The 20,963-nt window shown below is 39.9% G+C and overlaps 5 protein-coding genes across 5 annotated transcripts; 2 read left to right on the top strand and 3 right to left on the bottom strand.

Moving 5' to 3' along the window:
• Positions 1-4,906: 4,906 nt before the first annotated feature.
• Positions 4,907-7,370, top strand: LOC133734327 (F-box protein CPR1-like). Its single transcript, XM_062161957.1, has 3 exons — positions 4,907-5,070; positions 5,534-6,819; positions 7,206-7,370. Exon 2 carries the CDS (start codon positions 5,557-5,559, stop codon positions 6,805-6,807), a length of 1,251 nt encoding a protein of 416 aa, XP_062017941.1. The 5' UTR covers positions 4,907-5,070; positions 5,534-5,556; the 3' UTR covers positions 6,808-6,819; positions 7,206-7,370.
• An 80-nt stretch (positions 7,371-7,450) lies between these two features.
• On the bottom strand, positions 7,451-8,752 carry LOC133728350 (oleosin). Its single transcript, XM_062155766.1, has one exon. It carries the CDS (start codon positions 8,748-8,750, stop codon positions 8,325-8,327), a length of 426 nt encoding a protein of 141 aa, XP_062011750.1. The 5' UTR covers positions 8,751-8,752; the 3' UTR covers positions 7,451-8,324.
• A 23-nt stretch (positions 8,753-8,775) lies between these two features.
• On the bottom strand, positions 8,776-12,177 carry LOC133728349 (cytochrome c oxidase assembly protein COX15-like). Its single transcript, XM_062155765.1, has 9 exons — positions 12,027-12,177; positions 11,384-11,564; positions 10,848-11,146; positions 10,436-10,661; positions 10,109-10,354; positions 9,893-10,003; positions 9,326-9,457; positions 8,989-9,186; positions 8,776-8,916 (listed from the first exon to the last, which is right to left on the bottom strand). Exons 2-8 carry the CDS (start codon positions 11,546-11,548, stop codon positions 9,016-9,018), a joined length of 1,350 nt encoding a protein of 449 aa, XP_062011749.1. The 5' UTR covers positions 11,549-11,564; positions 12,027-12,177; the 3' UTR covers positions 8,776-8,916; positions 8,989-9,015.
• A 714-nt stretch (positions 12,178-12,891) lies between these two features.
• On the top strand, positions 12,892-13,653 carry LOC133730247 (RNA polymerase II C-terminal domain phosphatase-like 4). Its single transcript, XM_062157874.1, has one exon. The coding sequence runs from the start codon at positions 12,892-12,894 to the stop codon at positions 13,651-13,653; it is 762 nt and encodes a 253-aa protein (XP_062013858.1).
• Positions 13,654-14,006: 353 nt separating this feature from the next.
• LOC133728348 (probable galactinol--sucrose galactosyltransferase 1) lies at positions 14,007-17,987 on the bottom strand. Its single transcript, XM_062155764.1, has 13 exons — positions 17,652-17,987; positions 17,281-17,540; positions 17,093-17,183; positions 16,757-16,805; positions 16,544-16,635; positions 16,341-16,448; positions 16,114-16,248; positions 15,607-16,017; positions 15,372-15,513; positions 15,211-15,278; positions 14,993-15,127; positions 14,684-14,901; positions 14,007-14,578 (listed from the first exon to the last, which is right to left on the bottom strand). The coding sequence occupies exons 1-13, from the start codon at positions 17,840-17,842 to the stop codon at positions 14,208-14,210; spliced, it is 2,271 nt and encodes a 756-aa protein (XP_062011748.1). The 5' UTR covers positions 17,843-17,987; the 3' UTR covers positions 14,007-14,207.
• Between the last annotated feature and the right edge of the window lie 2,976 nt (positions 17,988-20,963).

Genomic DNA, 20,963 nt, shown 5'->3' with positions numbered 1-20,963 from the left:
CTAGATTAACTAGAATGTGGATAAAAGAAGTAAATGACTAAATGTGACACTTTTATGCGGGAAGCGAGTGAAACTTGAAGCACTAAAAAACTGATTATTTTATTTATACCTCCATACCCATTTTACTCATGAGTTTGTGTGGAATTGTTTGATCCGATCACTTCCTGGATAAGTAACATAAATGAATACCCATATAATCCAAGTTCTTGCACATTATTTTGAGGAGATAATTATGAGACTAAGGTGGTTATGTCTTTTATTAGACAGACCAAGCCTGATCCAAATTCAATAATAGCTATTGCAGCTGCTGTGACTGCATCATAGGACAACTTGGAAAGGGTTAAGGTTTGGGAAGGTCCAAATCCAATCAACAAAACTATGAATTGGTGCTCTCCCCCACCAGACTTTGTCAAAATAAATTTTGATGGTTCAGTTACCAACAACGCTGCTGCTAGTGGCTTTCTTATCCGAGATTCCATCGACAAAGTACTTGTTGCTGGGGCAAAAAGAATTGGTATAACCATTATTTCTGTACCAGAAGCTACTGTCCAGCACTGCATGATAGCCTTAACAGTTAACACTACCCATTAGAAAGGCTATAGATGTATTCAAGCTGAAGGTGACTTATAATTGATGTTGTCAAAGGTATCCTCACACCGGCATAAAGAATTATGGAGATCATTCATGACATTCAACAGCTTGCAAGACATTTTGAGTGTTATCTCATTTAACCATATTTTTAGAGAAGTTAATTTAATTTGCAGCTGATGCTTTAGCAAATATAGGTCATTCCCTAGATAATGACCAATTTTGGTCCAATGTCATTCTTGTTTAGGCTTCTAGAGCCATTTTATTCAATGTTGTAAATTCGGGTTGCCGAAAAGGCTTCAACATCTAATGAATTATTTTTCATATAAAAAAAAAAAAAAAAAAAAAGTGGACCAAAGACCTCCCAACTTACAAAAAGAAAAAGGTCATTGACCCAAAGCACCAAAATAAGCAAAAGTTACCCCACTTACACCAGCAACAGATTTTTGTTCTCAGATACACAATTTAAGCTCAAATCACCATTTTACCCTCAAACTAATTAAAAAATTACCCACTGCCATTCTGTCTCATCTCTCTCTCTGGACGCCGATACTCTTTTTCTCTCTCTCAGTCTCCGATCTGCGTTCTCTCTCTCTCTCTCTCTCTCTCTCTCTCTCTCTCTCTCTCTCTCTCTTCCCCAGCCCTCCCCGGCCTGCAAAGCCCCGACGCCAACTCCACCTACTACCACCTGCAAAGCTCTGACTCAGCCTCTGTCCCTCACGCTCTCACACCGGATCGAAGAAATCTCATCGGGTTTCAGGTATGGATCGTCGGCGCAAGAGATGAGCTGGTGCTATGGAGCTCCGGCGGTCAAAGCCTCGATCGTCGGCGCCGGTTCTAGGTCTGGGTCGAAGGACGACTCTGTCGCCGGCACCTCTCTCTCTCTCTCTCTGGCACGAAGCCGTCACCGGTTGCTTGGACCTCGCCTTCGACTCGTCCCGGCAGCAGGAAGTGGAGACCGGTCATCCCTCTCCGATCTGCACTTTCTCTCTCATCCCTCTTCGAGGTGGCGGCCGGGTTGCTGGTAGACGGGAAATTGGTGGAGGATAACAAGGATTTGGTGCCCAGAGCTTTTCTTTGGGTGCCCAAACTATTTTTTTTTTATATAGATAAAATGGGGCAGAAGACCAAAATGAAAGAAAAATGAAAAAAAAAAAAGGTTCTATTGGGGCAATAGACGTTTTGAATTGATGTAATCTCCTTGTTTTTTTCCTATAATCAAAGTTTTATTTGTCTAAATTTAAAGAGATTAGTTCTCATTCTAGCAACTAAAAGTCTTATTGGGGGATAGTAGACGTCTATTGGGGGGCAATACATGGCTGATAGACGTCTATTGGGGGGCAATACATGGCTGATAGTCGTCTATTGGGAGGGCAATACATGGTTAATAGACGTCTATTGGGAGGCAATACATGGTTGATAGACGTGTATTGCCCCTTTATTGGGGGGCAATAGACGTCTATTGGGGGGCAATACATGGCTGATAGTCGTCTATTGGGAGGCAATAGACGTCTATTAGGGGGTAATAGACGTCTATTGGGGGCAAAAAAACTTTCCGGTGGGTGGTAGCCGGTGATCGGAATCCGGCGGCCGGTGACCGGATTCCGGCGAAAATTGGCCGGATTCCGGCGAAGTTGGCCGGAATCCGGCGGCCGGTGACCGGAATCCGGCTGCCGGTGATCGGACTCCGGCGAAGTCCCCTATGGTTTCTCTCTCTTCCATTCTCTCTCTCTCTCTCTCTCTCTCTCTCTCTAAGTAACAAATGTGAGGGTAAAATGGTATTAAAAAAATAATAAAAACAAAAAAAAAATCTTAATGGGGTATTAGGGAAGACCTCATTAGAGTGTTTTGGGTAAGAGGGAATTAAAAAAACTTAGTGGGGTAAGTGGGAAAAAAATCTCTAAAAATGGTGTAAATGGACAAAAACCCAAAAGAAAATAATAAAACAAAACAGTCTTGGACATGATCAATCACACGTTTACATCACTTTTAATCCTCATCTCTTACCTGACTTTAACTAGATCATGACCAATGGTTTTGCCCCGGTTTATGTTTTTACAATTTGATTGGAATATCCTATGTAAATGGTAATATACTTGTTTGAACCCAAAATGAGCATTTGGCCTGACAAGACGTGTCTTGGAGAAATTGAGCCAATGTCAGTGGCTCAAGCTATATATTGTCGACAAGTTCGAAATATATTATTTAGAGGCTAAATAAAGCCTACCTGCAGAATTATGGAAGATTATGCAAGCTGCAAGAAAAGGCACGCCCATGCGAATATTCATACTCCATTCAATTAAGGAATATGGCATGCACGTGGGAAAGTAGGGCTGGGTTCGGATCGGTTCGGTCTGAAAAAGCTGAAAACCGAGTCTGAAACCGACACTGTCAGATCGGTCCGGATCGGTGTTTTGAGCAGGTTGAAACCGATGAGAGACCGACCCGAACACAATCGGTCAGGTGTTTCGGTTTTTCTGGCCAAGAAAACTGTTTTTCCAGAACTATGCAAACTACAGAATTGCAGATTCAAAAACTGCAAACTGCAAACTAAAGCAGTAAAGCCATCCAATCCAAGTAAAGCAGAAATGCAGAATTGAAAGCAAAGCTGTAAAGTACAAATGCAGAAATGCAGAAACTAAACAAAACTGTAAACATAAAAATGCAGAAATGCAGAAAATGCAGAATTGAAAGCAAAACTGTAAAGTATAAATGCAGAAGCTAAGCAAAACTGCAAACTACAAATGCAGAAACTAAACATAAAGTGATAAAACTATTGAAACTGAACAAGTAGAATTGCAGAAATGCAAACATGTACCAATATCGGTCCGGATCGGTTCTGCAAACACTGAAACCGAGACCGAACCGAATGACACTTTAATCGGTTCGGTTTAGCCCGACCCGAGGATCTCAGCCTTGAAAACCGACCCGAATGGTCGGTTTCGGTCCGGATCGAGCCGGTTTCTCGGACTCTCGGTTGAAAACGCCCACCCCTATGGGAAAGCATTCAACTACATTTCATGGTGACCAACAAGGAAAACCTATCATGATTCCATGAGTGCTTAATTAGAAAACCTATCATGATTCCATTAGTGCTTAAATGGAAAACCCATCATGATTTGTTTAAGACTAACCACTATGGCTTGGTAGCCTATATATAGAGGCTACGACGAAGTAACAAGACACAAAACTCATCAATTAATCTCTACGATTATCCAAGCCTCTCCAGAGCAACCCCTCTCCTTCTCTTACCGGTGACCACACTCCAGTCCCATAATCCTCAGGAGCCGACTGTCAGTGCCACCAAACCCTCTGTCAACGTGCTTCGGTCCTAGTCTCCTCGGGAGAGGACTATAGTACCGCGACCACAACGGTTACGGAACCAGCCAAGCAAGGGTAACGCCCTCGCAAACCAGCCAAGCTAAAGTCACGCTTTAGCAAGTTCTCCCCACTTCCCAGTGATTTTCGCTCTGCTCGATCTACGACGTCGAGTATCGATTGTGTGATTTTGAAGAAGCTTAGCAAAAGTCCTCACCACGAGGCACAAAGAATCCCGGGACGAGGTTGGTGCTCTCCACGTCCACAATCGCTCAAAAGAAGTCAGGTCAAGGGACACCCCTGACGACCGCACCTGAACGGTGCTGGCACGCCCACGCAGAAAAGAGACTGTTGACCAGCTGCAACAAAACTGGAGCCAAACAATACTTAAGAAGACCACACCACACACTTCCAATTCTTCATCAACACTCAGAAAAGCATGAAGCAATCCAAAATGCAAATCCCCAAATTCGAGGGGTGAAGAATAAGCCCAGTTAAAAAGGATAAAATCAACCAAAAATAATCAAACAAATTGAAGGATCCCGATGGAAACGACGCCGTCGTTAGCCTTGGCCTTGGGTCTGAGAGTAAATTACAGTAGGAAAAGAAGAATAGAAGAGAGAGAAAGGGAATGAAAAGAGAAAAGGGGATCTGCAAAAGATAAGGGAAGAAGAAGAAGGGATCTGCAAAATAAGGTTTGGGTAACGAAATGACCCAAATACCCATCCAAATTTAGTAAGTGGATTGTTAGTTAACATCGTCATGGACGGCGTGTATGAATGTTGGGTCGGGCTTCAAACTTGGGGTACCAAAGTGATAGTTTTTCATAGTCGGGTGCTGAAGTTAGGAGTCGGCCTAAATTCGGGTGTTTGAAATTTTTTCTCTTGGGCTTTAACCCCCTCCCCCCCCCCCCCCCCCAGGCCCAATATAAAACGAAACCGGACTTACTAATTACCATGAAGAAGTGAAAACTTCATTAGAGCCGTTGAAGAAGGATCATTCTGGAGTTGATGCTGCTTAAACCCCGAGCTAAGATTTTAGGTTTTGAGTTTGAAACAGTATAAATAAACTGCCCTCTCTCTTCTTCTTCTCCCTTAGGGTTTACGCTGGAACACAAGCTTTACTCTTGTTCTAAGACGACGTCGTCCCCTGAAACTTTTCCAGGTATACAAAGTCTCTCTTGCTCCAATTTCATGCCTGTTTCTCTATTCTGTTTAGCAAACAAAGAAAAAGATGGAAACTTTAGACATGTCGAAACACAATGTTGTGTAAAGGTGGAAACTTTAGACATGTCGAAACACAATGTTGTGTAAAGGTGGAAACTTTAGCCATGTAGAAACACAATTGCCTCTTTCTCTAATTTGTTTTGCAAACAAAAGAAAAGGATGGAAACTTTAGCCCTGCAGAAACATAATGGTGTATGAAAGCCTTTAACTTTAAAGTCAGATTGTTAGTGTTTGTGCTGGTCTGAGATCATTTCTATGTTATATGTGGTCACATGGTTAGTTTTTGATCCATTGTATGTAGCCTAGACCATAAGACCAATAAAGTTACCTGATTTCCAAAATTCTTTAACTTCATTTTGAAATGAGATTCTGTCTTCACTTTGTTTCTCTGCAAATTGCAGCAATTGACTGAAAAATTGAAGCAATGTCAGATTATTTTCCTCAGGAAGTCATAACCAATATCTTACTTAGACTACCCGTTAAATCTTTGGTCATATGCACCTCAGTCTGCAAGTCATGGGGGTCTATGATTAAGAACTCGAGCTTTATTCGAGCCCATCTCAGCCGCACAACCAACTTCAATAACCTTTATGGCACTCACCTCCTACTACTCCACGGGGTTTCTTGTAGAAGGTATAGCAGAAGCTTTGGCCACCACCAGTCCATCCACGGGCTGATAGAAGAGGTTTACTCTTTGCATTATGATAACCATGTTTTTGATGAGTACTGCGAGATAGGATTTCAATCTCCAATTGCTGATGGGGGAATGTGTAATGAGTGTTTCCGTGTGGTCGGCGTTTGTAATGGGCTGCTATTCCTTGCAGATGATTTATCGCATTTTGGTTACAACTTCATAATATGGAATCCGTCTATAAGAAAGTTGGTAACCCTTCCCAAGCCTGGCCTTAGATATCAGACTGTTGGTGGGTATAATGCTTGTCATGGGTTCGCATTTGATGCTATTACAAATGACTATAAGGTTGTGAGGCTTGTCGAGGATCAAAGGGGGGATATGGATGATAGTGAGGATGCTGTGAATCAAACATTTGTGGAGGTTTATTCATTAGCTGCAGGCTCATGGAGTGACCCTAGGTTTGTTGATCCCCAATGTAAAATAAATATAGGCTCACCCCAGGCTTTTGTTAATGGGGCTCTCCATTGGGATGCATGCGATTTGACAAGTAGCTCATATCGCGATTTTATACTGGCATTTGATGTGAGCAGTGAGTTATTCCGAGAGATAATGACGCCAAAGAGTTTGGACTCGGATTTACAAAGAGTCTTGACATTGCAATTGTCTGTTTCAGGAGATGGAAAATCCCTTGCTTTGTTCATGACAGATCCTACTGGTATAAAACACAATTCGTTTCTTGATATATGGGTGATGAAAGAGTATTCTGTGCAGGAGTCGTGGACCAAATTGGTTACTCTCCGTCCACAAGGTCCAGTAGAGAGTTTACCCAAACCATTATGTTTTAGGAAGAGTGGCGAAGTAGTGCTGGAAATATATCATGGCCGGTATCGAGGAGAAAAAGCTAGAATTGAATTATATTCACTAGATCTTGCAAGCGGGCAACTCAAGACTCTTGGGATTTCTAGATATCAATATTACACCATGGATCCTTACGAAGAGAGCATTGTCTTACTTGACAGGAATGATGCAGTTTCTTGCTGAGGAAAAGAAGAGGTAAGTATTTATTTATTTATTTTTTTATAGATTTTTAGTTTCTTCTTCATATTCATATGGATATGCCAATAATTTTGTGGGGACATATGACCATTAGATTTAAAACTGCAACAAGAACTTGGTTTTCTATATGTTTACATTTGCTAACTGTCATTGTTCAGGATGAGCGTCTAAGTGCATGTAGTTTGTAAGTTGTGAAGTTTGTGAATTTATATAATGCGGTTTTTTTGCTGTTGTAACAGAAATGTGTAATAGATTAGGCAATGATTGTGTCTTTTCCGACATAGTTTATACAATGAATTTATATAATACGGTTTTATTTTCTGCTGTTTCTGTAATGGAAAGTTTTTATGACCAACACTCTTTCTGTTTATCTTTTGTTGCAGGTTTCTAATGCAGCAACAACAATCTTTTGCTTGAAGTGATGGTGTATTTTCTTGGGATGCAACTTCTGAACTCAAGTGCTGATGTAGTTGTGCTGCTAGTTTTCTTGTTTTCTTGATTTGTTGTGCTATTGTAAACTCTTAACTGGTGAGGATGGTTTGTTTCGAACTAGCACTTCTTTTTATCAAATGCTTTTTTTTTTGCAATGTCTTTATTGAATTTCCCTGATACAGCTATAGCAGTAGTATTCGCAACTTTACTTTTTACATTGAATTTCTCTAGCATAGACTTCTAGAGAAAATTTTGCTTATATTACAATATGTGGTATGCAAGAAACAAACCGCAGAGACTCTTCTTCAGGCTTTGTTTTCAGAAAATGGATCACCTATACTAGCTTCAACTGAAAATATTGGTGCAGCTGATGTTTTGACTTCCGATTGTAGACGCCCAAGCTTTAAGGGCTGGTCTTTTAGCTGTGTACATTCATGGCTTTAAACAAAATTCAAGTAGAAGGAGATTCAAAGCTACTCATAGATAGCATTCAAAGCTACTCCCTGGATAATATGTACTATACTGTGAGATTAGTAACATGGCCAATGCAATGGATATTATGTGAATCGAGTCTAGGTGGTTGACAAAATTCTACTTTAACTCAGCTCCACGACTTCTACAGATGGAGGGTAAAATAACTAGATTAACTAGAATGTGGATAAAATAAGTAAATGACTAAATGTGACACTTTTATGTGGGAAGCAAGTGAAACTTGGAGGGACTAACACACCGATTTAACTGATTATTTTATTTATACCTCCATACCCATTTTACTCATGAGTTTGTGTGGAATTGTTTGATCCAGTCACTTCATGAATAAGTAACATAAATGAATACCCATATAATCCAAGTTCTTGCACATTATTTTGAGGGGATAATTTTGAGACTAAGGTGGTTATGTCTTTTATTAAAGGATATACCTGATTTCCGTGGATCATACCATCAATCCCACCTTTTACATCAAGAGAGAGAACAGAGAATCATAGAGATATGTGCTCTCTTTTGTTTGCAGATGATTTTAGCATAACCAAAATTTTACAAGTTCAAGCACTGACTATATGTCATCTCCTTCATATCCCCATCCCGCCCTGCTGCAAATATCTACCCCAATCCTTGCTTTGTTCCTTAACTCTACTCGCCATGTCGCCACCGCCAAAACCCCGAAGCCTTTGGCCTCCAACCTCCTGAAAAATCCATCCGAGAGCCGACACGCCGGTGAGAGCCATGGTTGCAGCCGCAGCAAACCCGACAAGTGATCCCACAAACACCAAACTGGCGAAAAACAGGAGAGGACTGAAGATCAACAAGAGCGGCGAGCTGACAAGTAGTAGTGTCAATGATGCCAAGAAGCTGAGCCCCATCAAGCCAAGAAGCGACCCTCCAATGGCTAAGGCTATGACGGATGCCACAATCACCATGGTGCCAGATGCCTGCTGTTGATGCCTACCCTGACCCCGAGCCTGACCAAGACCCTGTTGTTGATGACGACCCTCCATCTATTACTATCTCTGTTACTTCACAGCAATCTCTTTTGGCAATGTGGCTTCTGGATTGGGAAACTGAGGTTTTATAGTTGGAAAATGGGGGCTTATGTGGCCGCTTCTCGAGCTCATGTGGACATGTGGTTATGGAAGGTTTGACACGTAGTTACTTGCTGCATGGCTATGAAAGCGGTTCATGTATATCCCAACAAATCACAATCCAAGAGTAAAATAGATAATATCCTTTTCTTACAGAAATGTACTGCAAAGTCAGAGACATCTAGATTTTCTTGGAAGCTTGAGGCAGAGATTTGAGAAGGAAAGGTGATGGCTTGCGCACCGTGTGATTCAGAAGGATCATTAAGGTCAAAAGAGTCAAAGCTCCAGCTTGATGTGCGGTCCCAAGCTCAACAGGCACATAGGACAGAAGTGTGGATACCCCAAGTGTGACCTGAGATGGTAACAACCAATCCAATAATATAACAGAGGGGTCTCACATATATGCCATAAGAAAAAATGGAACCATTGTTTTGGATATTGAGAAGAAAAATAGAGAAGGAATGGAGATTTGGAACCAGAACCATGTATACCTGAAGGGCAGCCATGCTAAGAGTAGTCCTGATCAAAGATCGAACTACTGGGTGTGTGTCAAACTTCCTTGTTGACCACCACAGGGCGCCAATTGAAACTAAAGTTGTGGTTGCAAGGATTCGGTGGTCGAGCTACAAGCAAGGAAGAGTAGAAAACCATTACCATGCTTCATGTGTTAAATTTTGAAGTAGTGAACAAGGAAATGTTAAAAAGGAAGAGTTATGAATGATGAAATGTGGGTATCTATAAGTTTCATCTAGGAGAGCCAAGACATTACAAGGTTTAGCAATTTTTGTAGTTTCAAAAACCATAGTCACTTGAAGAAATGGATCTCTTTATAAGAAATTTACATTATAAGATGGAGGAATCGCAGTTGATGGAATTGCATGTTCAATGGCTTTAGAAATGATAACTTTCCTTGATTGAAGCAAAGCTATCTTCTCAAAGGTGAACGAGTTTGGGGAAGAGAAACTTCAAAAACATTACATCTGGACATTTCTTGCTATCACAGATCTAGCAATGCTTAGTTTCTAAGAAACGATGCGATATTTGGTCAGAGAAAGTACCTGCACAGTAGACGTATTCTCAAAGAAGTTCCGGATTAGTGGTTTCATGTCAAAAACATCCTCAGGGATCCATGTGTCTCCCATCTTTGGAAATGTGTTATAAGCATGCCCCTGACAATTCCACATTGAAGCATAGTTATAATCCACCTCACCAAAAACCACATTTGATCCATTACTTCATTATGAAAGACTAGAAGCAAAACAATGATTACATACAGCATCATTCCCGGCAACAAATGCTCCTGAGACAGCAGTAACTCCAACAAGCAAGCTGACAGGAAGAGCGAGTCTCTTTACTTTTGCTGCCCCATTAACCCACGCTAGCGATTTAGAAGGTGGTTCAGGCATCATTACAGAAAGACCAGTCCATAGAAGTCCACAGTATATAGCAAAGGCTGAAGTAAGATGAGCTGCAAGACGGTAAGGGCTTACTCTTGGCTGAGCATACTCAGATGCTGGTTCCTGTGGGAAAGAAAGCATTAGAAACATCCCCAATCTTCAACAAAAATCAATTCAATGCAGCACAGAAAAACCATAACTAACCTCTAGACCACTTTTAACCATCCACCAGCCAATTAGACCCTGCCCAGCACCAAGGCCAAAGAGTGCTGAGAGTCTTAATCCAAGTGGCAAGGTGATATACCCTTTATGAAGAAAATATGAGAATGGCAATGCGAACATGATACCCAATGCCCTTCCCCACATACGATGTGCATATTCCATCCAGTATATAAATTTGAAATTTTCAATACTCATCCCTTTGTTTACACTGCAGGAGATGAAAAACAAGTAACATAAAGATCTGTAAAACTTCAACTCCCATTACATAATACACCAGCACATCAACTATTTAGTTAGTCAATAAGAAACGCAGGGACATCAATATTTAACTAACAAGCTACAACAGGCTTAAATTGCAAACTCAATTACTGTTACGGACGCATGCTGTACTAACCGTTTATATTCAGGGGACTGCTTGTACTTCTCAAACTCAAGCAACCAGTCCCCATCTGATAGAGGAGGGAGGCCCCCAGTAAATTTCCAATCAGTCATTGAAAGACCTGATCGCGTTAATCGTGTAATACCGCCAAGTATCACCATACTGAATACCCAAGAAGCAGAGCAAAAAAGCCAAATGCCAACCATTTTCTGAGCGTGTGGTCCTCCATTTACAAGAAGCTTCAATCCCTCCTTACTTTCGACACCTACAGAAGCCACAGTAGACATATTCCTTATAGATGGCACATAGTGACCCTGAAAATGGCAAAAAGGCTTCCTATTATTCATCACATTTACAAAACATCCCAGTCAAACAAGGAGCACATTAGGATAATTACTGAAAATTTGATAGTTTGTTTCTGGTAAGAATACAAAGCATTCTAGCATGTTTTAGGGTGAAGCTAAGCAACAAGCACTGTAACTGCTAATTCAGGCATTTTCCTACAATGAATCGAACAAATGCAAAGCAGATCAGATAAAGCAAAAGAGAACCTTAGGCAAAGAGCGGAATTTCTCCAAGCATTTGCTTGTGATCCCCGTAGAGAATAATCTATAGGGCTCCTCCTTCAACACCCTAGACGGGGTTGTTCCTCGCAGACTGCACAGAGCCTTGTGATTGCCCTTCACAAACAACGCTACAACTCGGCTCCGAAACATCTCTCTTCCTCTGAAACTACAGATCCAAACTTGGGATTAGAATCTCTTATTCCATTTCATAAACATCACTGAACTGGTACGTTCCCCAACTAAAAAACAGTATTTTCTACGTAAATTTTCATACTTGCAGAAGTAAACTCACAAAAATCAAACACTAAATAGATCCTACATTGCTATTGAAAACAAAAGAAAATGTGAGGCACTTTCTTTAAGTTCATACATTGATTCTGTTCTGGGTTTTCATTAAGTGAGCACACCATTAAAACCCCTGAAAATTCAAACAGAAATTTACCCATTTGAAAGCTAAACACAGATTATACAGATTGCAATGGGAGAAGAACAAAGACCAAGACTTTAACTAAAATCACCAAGTTGTAGATATCAGAAATGAAGACACAGATAAATTTGAATCATTCGAAATTAGAAAGGTGGTGATTCAGTAAATAGAGAGAGAGAGAGAGAGAGAGAGAGAGAGTACCTGAAGATCTGAGCTTTGTGGTGATGGCTCCAATGGTTGTTTGGGGGTTTAGCAGCGGCTTTACCTTATTGGAGTTGGAGTCGGGAGACGACGACGTTTTAGTGGAGGCCCAAGTCCAACTGCAACCGTGTTTGTCTAGCTTCCACGAGTTCATAACCGTATTATTGTTTGTTCCTTTCCAAGTTACCCCTTTAGCTTTATGCATGAAACATTGTAACTGATGCAAGTTGTGAACTTAAAGAAATCATGGTCTTTTTTATGAAAATCATGGGTCAACTTGCTTATTTATCAGACATTATACTACTATATACAAGTTTTCAAGATATTTTTTCACCATATTTATCGAGAAGCTAATACGGTGACTGATTGATTTTTCCCCAATAACCGAATACTTTTGTCTGTAAATACTGCATATTTGATTCCATCCATAAATCTATTTTATTCCCTATGAGTTCTAGTCTCATTAATCTTGTAATAATTTTTACAGATAAACTTTAAATTATTGACTTGATGACTCATCATTGATCTTTTATATTAATCGAAAAAAGAAATTTGTAGTACATAATGATCACAATGGAGAAATTAAATTTTTATGAGCTTTTCTCCTCACGTGGCAAGCTGACAAGTGAGTGTGGCTCACCTAGCACTCCACTATACTCTGCCCCTGAACATTGCCTCAATCCTCTACCAAAAGGGCATGTCTTACTTGGTAAAGAAGGCACCTGTGGCCATAACAAATTCTAATTAATTCCCTATCCTAATATGTCACGGAGTACAAGTCCAGGAAGATTAGGAATAGTTCTCCTTATATATCAAATAGGCTGCAATTCTCTTTCTTTATTAACTATTTCATCTCGAATTCACAATGAAGCAAGCGGACGATCGCATTGCTTCGAATCTTCATAGAGCACTGAACTTGAATTCCAAGTCTTGTTCGTCTCAAAACAGGAAACTACACTTGGTACTTGATCTAGATCACACACTACTGCACTCCACCGAACTCGATCATGTGACTCCCCAAGAAGAATACTTAAAGACCAAAACAGATGATCATTCTCTGGAAGGTGATGTTTTCATGGATTCAACCATGATAACCAAGTTGAGGCCCTTTGTCAGGACATTTCTCAAGGAAGCCAGTCACGTGTTTGAGATGCACATATACACAACAGGCAATCGAGCTTATGCATTGCGAATGGCTGAGTTGCTTGACCCCGAACAAGAGTACTTCTTCACTTCTAGCTCTAGAGTAATATCGTGCAACGACCACAGCTCCCGAGGACAAAAGAAGTGTCTAGATCTTGTGCGTGGTTGTGAAGATTCTAATGTCTTGATCCTTGACGATACACGAGAGGCATGGACAAAGGAAAATCAGGACAATTTGATAGTAATAAGACGATATTATTTCTTCAAATACAGTTCTCAAACAATGTGCCTCAATAACCGCAAGTCTCTTGCCGAGTTGAAGACGGATGAAAATGATTATCTTGAACATATTCTTCAGCTTCTTAAGCAAGTCCACGCTATGTTCTTTGTTCATAAGCTGCCCAACAAGAATCACTTTGGAAATGATGTAAGGCAGGTGTTAAAGACTCTTCGGAAACGAGTGTTGAAACTTGAAAGGCTGTGAGATCGTTTTCGACTGTCATGATTTAACTAGAATCAATAATATTTGGAAAATGGCAGAGGAGTTGGGAGCAACTTGTTCAACTCGAGTGGATGCACCATCAATCACCCATGTGGTTGCAACAAATACTCGAACCAAGAATTCTCTTCTGGCAGTGAAGAATAAGAAGCTGTTGGTCCGCCGAGAATGGATTGAATCTGCAAGTTACATGTGGGAGAAGCAACCTGAACACAAGTTCTTTGTCCCAACTACAGAAACTTACATTAATTGTGACTAAAGGTGTTAATATACATCTTATTTGTTATTTTACATGTGCTTGGTGCAAACCGATCATTCCCTTAATTTGGTAACAAACATGCAGAGAATAAAAGCACATTGCATTTCACTTCCAATTTTAATGAATACAACAAGAAGGGGATCATGCAGAGAAGAATAGCAGTCTGCATTTCTGTCCCAACTTATGAATACAACTACAGGCTACAGATATTATTTCCCTCTAAACCTACAGAAGTTTCTAACACAATACCCTGGTAACTACAACACATGCATGATAATCCTCAAAGTTCAATGGTGATGTTCCAAAGGTACAATTCTTTCTCTGCAACTCTCAAATCAATGGTGAGTAAACCCGATTCAACTTCATATCCAAACTCCATATCCTCCGAATCAACTGTTATCCTCTTTGGTCGAGCTGATGAATATGCTCCGAATAGACCAGACCCATGAACTTTCAAGTCAACTGTTGTACTGCTCTTAGATTCATATTCTTTTATGGCTCCCCCAGAATTGAACATCTTGATTAGGCCGATGGGAGCAAATGTTACACCATCAGACAATTTCTTAGCAGGAACCACTGTAAAAACTTCGTACTCTCGGGATTTCAGAGTAATTGGCCGAGATGCATCCTTGTGAAGATATATCACCTCTCCTGCAATTTACATCACAATCAATTTTGTTAAGTTACTCCAAATACTACAGTCTACCAGTAAAATATGCAGCAAGAACAAGTACCACATCAAAATGCTAAACTTACCACCAAGATGGGAATATATGACAGCATCCCCAGTCCATGTCTCATGTGCAACCTTGGGCAGATAATCAACATCTTTAGCCCTAATAACCCCTGTAACTGTGCCCGGCTCTACGTCATGGATGAGGTTCGTCTTTCCAACCTTACACCACCCGGCTCCCTGGCAGTTAAAGATTCCCACAACTCCAGTAAAATCATTCAGATTCCATATCTTCAGAAGACTGCAATATCAAGACTTGGATTAGAAAAAAGTATATAGAAAAAGTGAAAAACAATGATAACAAGAATCAATAGTGAAATTCTTTCAAGTACCTTTTCCCATCTCGAGCAGGATCAGAAAATAAGCAATCCCTTGTTGGTCTTCCTGGTAGTTTAGCCCTCAAGATGGAGCCATCAGTAAGTACAAGCTTCCTTAAAAGATTGAAGTCATGCTGCCCAGGCTTGTCACTGCATCACATGTAGGTAAGAACACACTTTATCTTCTTGATCTATTTCATACAGAAACTGACATATTCATAACTGAAACATACCTAACATAAATTGCACATCCTCCCACCGCACGAGCTGCTCCATGATATTCAGCCATCGGGTGTAAGCTCTGAATTTGGAAACGATTCCAATATAAGAAACCAGAAACTATAAGAACTAAAATTAAATTCTAAAGAGCTAATAACAGAGTTTGCTTTCTTACATGAAACATATCCCAATCTGGCTGCATGAATTCTCCAAGAAAAACAGTGTTATAAGCAACTGATGCAATATGAATTGTGTGTGATGCAGGATCTCTAGGCCAAAAATCATCTGATGCCCTTATAACAGCTGTCCTCTTCGCACTGACAAATTCAAGGTCATACCAAATCATTACTATTAAAACTTAAGAAAGAAAATGTAGCATTGGACCAGACAAATGTGAAATAGATTTTTACCTGTATAAACCATCTGTGTTGTGGCTCATACAAGAAATGATACCATTGTCAGGAAAGTTTCTAGCAATAGACGCTTCTAATGCCTGATGGTATTTTCTTGCAAGTTTCACCCTTCCACCATGACCTGCCCCTAAAGTTTCGAGAATGTTTTGAACATCAACTTTAACCCCATCAATTCCTGCTGATGCAAGATAAGAGTGGAGCTCATCATAGAAGTGGAAAACTTTCTCAGGATTCACAAGGCCAAGGCCATTTTTGGCAATGCTGTTGAAGGCATCACAGGGCTCATTGGACTCAACCCCTGGAGATGAAACAGGGTAGGCCAACTTGGAGTCGTAGTGTTCCATTTCGGAAACACCAGGTCTAACACCACCCCAGTAACCAGTTATAGCATGCCACACATAAGCATACCTAGAAATTTCAGAACCAAACAGATTGAATTAATTCCTGATAAAAAATATATGTGATTCACAGCCAAAATCAGCAGACTAAGTGACAAAAACTCACTTCAAAGCACGTTTTTCTTTAATTTCAGATACAATGTGGCGAAGGCCCAAAGATGGATCCTCTACTCTGTGACCCTCTTTACCATCTTTTTGAAATTTGTGGTTCTCTTTAATATTTGTCAATCTGTTTGCAAAGCTGAAACACATACAAGAGAATGTTAATAAAATTGTAAGCAAATCAACTTTAAGGTAATGGCTTGAAAAAACATTGAAACATCAAGTGCTCACTTTGCTGTGTTATCAGCTAGGAAGCCAACACCAGTGGAATCCATACTAACTGATTGCCATCCATCATCAATAATAACAAACTTCGGAGGCACTCCACCATTTTCGAAGCTGCAAAAAAAAAAAAAAAATCGCCTTTTACCATCTATGCAGTGCTGAAATTAATCAAGTATTTAAAATACTGTCTATAGTGAGAAAATCCTTACCTCTCTAACCCTTGCTTTAGACCCTCTGAAGTGACATCAGTGTAGAAAGCATCCCATGTACACCAGCCAAACCAGTTCAACATGTCTGGCATCTGAAGCACAAAGCACAAGTAATTTAGAAATGATGAAAAGGTAAATTACTTTACTTTGTCTAACAAAACAGACAAGTTAAATCCATATTCCATAATTTAAAATTTTGGGAATAAAAATTACCTTCTTTCGCTCACGATGATGAAATGTCTGTAAATGCTTCTCCACAGTCCTATGTATAAAAAATACAACCAAGTCAGTGATTAGTCCCTTTAGCACATAAATATTGTTAGGAAAAAAAAAAATTACTGCCAATTTGAGTTCTATTTCTGTGATCAAATTCCAGATTTCTTATACACCATTGAATCTGAAAATGGTTACAGTTGAAACTGCTACTATCCTATCCTTCAAAAACTTACAACTTGAAGATTAAAAGGACTAAATCATAAAAATTCAACTGCAATTTAGACCATGAACTAGAATCAAAGCATACTAGCCTCCAATTAGCTTAAAACTTACTTCACAGTATCTGTGATGACTTCAAATGGGTCTGATCCAGCCCCAACAAAAACCAAATGTCTACCCTCAAATCCATCAACATCAGGATCTCCTGCAAAACCCAGAATTTTCACCATTTCAGAACCCACAAAATGTTTTCCAAATGATGAACTAATGCTTCTCTATAATTTACTTCAAACTTTACTTACCACTTTCTAGGCAGATTTCAATCTCATTCAGTTCATTCCCCTGAAGAACAGCCCTGAAATCCCCCTCGAGAATCGGCAAGAAAACTGTATACACAGCAGATTCCTCCCCTTCAGTATTGCTTCCTTCACCAAAATGACCACCTTCCTTGGTCTCCACAATCAAAAACTGCGTCTCAAACGGCACATCTTGACCACTACTCCCCATCCTCTGTGTCATCCACCACATCTTAAACCGAAATACACACATAAACCGCAACCCCCTATACACAAAACATACTCACAAATTAAACTCGCTCATATCTATTGCAAACCAAATGGCAATAAAACTAGAGAAGAAACTAATGAAAATATATGTAACAAAACTAACTTACTCGAGTTTACCGATCGGAAACACTCTCCGGCTACCCTTCTGATCAGACTCAACTCCGATGAAGGCCCCATTGGCCAATGCACCGCCGGAGGCCGGGGTTACAACAACGTTGTCACGCACTTCACCCAACACCTTGTTCCCCAACACCATCAAACTTCCATCTTCAACGGTTATTCCTGCCCCAACCGTCATCTTTAATACAACAATATCAGGAACCCAACAACAATAAACTGCTGGGTTTTACAAAGTCAGGATGAAATTAATTGGAGAAAACCGGGAGCAGTATTTATAGACTTGCAAATGAAACCAACTCTTGTGTGTCAAGGAGTTGTGGAATTTCGAAATTGCAAACTAGGGACTCCGTGGAATTAGGGAAAAGCCCTTCCTCGGTTATTGTGTTTAAACTTTAACGTAAAAAAAATATCTTGGTTTGGCGGGAGGGGACATTTTCTAAGCTTTTGATATTCGTTGCATGTAACCCATGTCACGTTTTTGAATGATTGATTCACAGAAGGTCACTTTTCCTATTTTGTCAGACAGACCTGGAAAGTAAGGTCGGCTTTTGGACCCTTATTCATGGGAGACATGTGAAAATTACTACCTACCAATTAGAGAGGTTTGATGAGTCAGAGCGTTTTGTTTTTGCATATGTACATGTACATGTGATTATGAATCGTATAATTGGAGTTTAGTGTTCGTGTACCAAGTGGTGTCAATTATTTCCCTCTATATTAGTCGTTTTGGCCTTTTGGGAATGTGAAATTTGTCGAAACCGCGAGTGAAGCTAGGGTTTGCCATCAATCATTACAGGGTTTCGGTAGAAGATTTGTTAAATAGTGCGTGTTCGTATTTTTTAGTGTGATTTACGTTTTATTGTGTTAACTTATTCATGTTACAGGATTCCTCAACATCTAATTTTGAGATTGTTTATCGATAGTGAGGCTAATTGACTATGTGATCCATCTAACAATCAAGAAGATAGATATATGCCATCCAAATGCACACTTGGATCAAAATGTTTTTTGCTGAATTCCTAATAATTATATCAAAATTGGGAATTGAGGGATTGTCGTCAATACTTTTCGGATTTCAGTAATAGATTTGTTAATCAGTGGTTAGAGCATCCACTACCTAAGATCCAGGTCATGGGTTCAAGTCACCATGGGATAGGAGTGAAAAAAAAAAAAATTGTTAATCAGTGCTCGTGTGTCCAACACCTTATCTTAATGTATTCATACAATTATTACTCAGCATGTCATTTTAACGATTGATTATATGTGATCAATTTGTCAATTGAAAAACGCAATCATGTATTATAAACTTATAATTTTACTAAAATTGATGAAATTTTCAGCATTTTTTCAAGTACCTTCCATTCCAAGATCTAAGTAGTGTGTGCGGTGTCTTATGAGAGGTACACCAAGAGGTCTTTACGCTTCAAGCCGGTCAACTTAGATGCTTAAGGGTAGGGTGGTGTAGGTGTAGTTTTTAGATTTCTTTTGTTGCATTTTGTGTTTTCATTTTGTCTAATAATGCTCCATCTTTTACCGGGTGGGTGCAGTGGGCCTTGACCCTGTATACCTTGTTTCTTAATTTAGGTTGCTACAATGTATCCAAGGGTCAGTATTAATTGATGTACACCAAAAAGGTCTTAGGCATATGTACTGGTTTTTTCGGTGTTGTAGCTTCTCATTAAGCAAGACGTAGTAGTTAAGGCTAGTAGTCATTTTTAATGTGCAGTCGGTGCACTACTTGAGCAACAATTGTAATGGGTGATCTTCGGATCTCCTAACTTGATCTTGTACGGTACCGTCGTATGATTTTTTCGATCACATGAATATATCTTTCTTTTCCCTCAAAAAAAAAAAAAAAACAAAGATCTAAGTAGTGTGGCCTTTTGGATTTTATCATCGGTCTTGATCGAGCTTGTTCCTATGTTTGATCCATGGGAGTAGCAGTGAATCATCTGTGAAAATATCTTCATAGATAAATGTGATTACTATTCCCGATTAATTACGTGACATCCCGGCGGCGCATGCAAAGGCGGCAACTTTAATAAAAGGCATTGAATTCAGCAAAAAAATCTGAGGAACAAGTGGGTGAGCCCCTACGACTCCTACCTGGAAATACGTTGTTATGACGTGGAAGCCACATACAGACAGCTCAGATCGTAAATCAAATTTATGTCATTCATGTCTGGCTTTTTTCATAAGCAATAAAAATTGCCAGGTAGCTAGATTGAGACGCCACTTGGTCAACAAATCAATCCAATACTAATAGAGAAACTCTAATACATGTTTTTGTGACGCAAATTTTGTAGCACATGGTCTCTTATTAGCTGTTAATTTCAAATTGTATTTGTTTATATTTATAGTTAGTCAATAATTAACAAGTATAATTAAGAGTTGACGTGATGTATCGTTCGATATTTGTGTTATTACATGCATGCTTATCATTCAAGTTATTTTACGAGCAACTATTCATCTCAATGATTATTATTAATAATCAGTGTCAAAGCAGGAGAACTATGCTACTAGTTTTCAAGTAGTTGTAAACCATTTTCATACAATTTTAGATCAATTTAATACTAGTTTTCACTAATTTGCCAATACGTAGAGTGATCTACAATTAAATGCATGAACCAATTTGTTAACATTAGAGCAAGTGCACTGGTTTGCCCTTGTCTGGTTATAGTCATGAAAAAGCTGACTAGGTGACTTTCTTTGCAAAATCTTCTCTTCCACCGGTGGAAGCTTGACTGGGCAAGAATCACTCCTTCCTGACTACAGCCAAGAAAATAGTCATGGGAATGACTATTTTCATGCCCAGGCAAGAAAGAGACGAGCTCATGGAGAAGGAAGGCTGCAAACACAACGTGGGGGACGTCAGCAACACAGGGGAGAAGGAGACGCGCCTGCTTGGGAAGTGAGGGACAGCAGCTTGACGCGTGGCGCCGCAACTGCTGAACGACTGCAGCAACGCGCTTGTCGCGTAGCGACATCCTTTGGGCCGGCAGCTGCAGACCACGTGGAAGAGAACCATTGGAGGCTTTGCATTTAAATACCACTGATGAACAGTATTTTTGCGTGAACAGTGAAAGACTGAAAAGTGTTCACCGGGCAAGAAAAACAACGGGTGCAAACCCATGTCCAGTGGCAGTGAATAGTAACTTGACCGGTCGAATTCTTGACTTCTCGACCTTGACATTTCTTGACTACGGGTGGACTTGCTCTTAGTGGGTTGATAATGTCTATTGGCTATGTTTGGTATGGCTGAGCTTTTCAGAAAAGATGGTTTCTGCTTATTTATGAGA

This window comes from Rosa rugosa, chromosome 2, assembly GCF_958449725.1.
Source record: "Rosa rugosa chromosome 2, drRosRugo1.1, whole genome shotgun sequence".
Lineage (NCBI taxonomy): Eukaryota > Viridiplantae > Streptophyta > Magnoliopsida > Rosales > Rosaceae > Rosa > Rosa rugosa.
This window is presented reverse-complemented; position numbering and strand designations above follow the sequence as displayed.

Bases quoted from the DNA above. Each gene is read 5' to 3' on its own strand.
- LOC133734327 (XM_062161957.1), top strand. From the start codon at position 5,557: ATGTCAGATTATTTTCCTCAGGAAGTCATAACCAATATCTTACTTAGA.
- LOC133728350 (XM_062155766.1), bottom strand. From the start codon at position 8,750: ATGGAGGGTCGTCATCAACAACAGGGTCTTGGTCAGGCTCGGGGTCAG.
- LOC133728349 (XM_062155765.1), bottom strand. From the start codon at position 11,548: ATGTTTCGGAGCCGAGTTGTAGCGTTGTTTGTGAAGGGCAATCACAAG. The intron at 10,662-10,847 runs GTTAGTACAGCA...CATCTCCTGCAG, and splicing joins CAGTCCCCTGAATATAAACG to TGTAAACAAAGGGATGAGTA. The intron at 9,458-9,892 runs GTACTTTCTCTG...CCTTGCTTGTAG, and splicing joins AGAATACGTCTACTGTGCAG to CTCGACCACCGAATCCTTGC.
- LOC133730247 (XM_062157874.1), top strand. From the start codon at position 12,892: ATGAAGCAAGCGGACGATCGCATTGCTTCGAATCTTCATAGAGCACTG.
- LOC133728348 (XM_062155764.1), bottom strand. From the start codon at position 17,842: ATGACGGTTGGGGCAGGAATAACCGTTGAAGATGGAAGTTTGATGGTG. The intron at 16,806-17,092 runs GTAAGTTTTAAG...TTTTATACATAG, and splicing joins GTCATCACAGATACTGTGAA to GACTGTGGAGAAGCATTTAC. The intron at 16,636-16,756 runs GTAATTTTTATT...TTTGTGCTTCAG, and splicing joins ATCATCGTGAGCGAAAGAAG to ATGCCAGACATGTTGAACTG.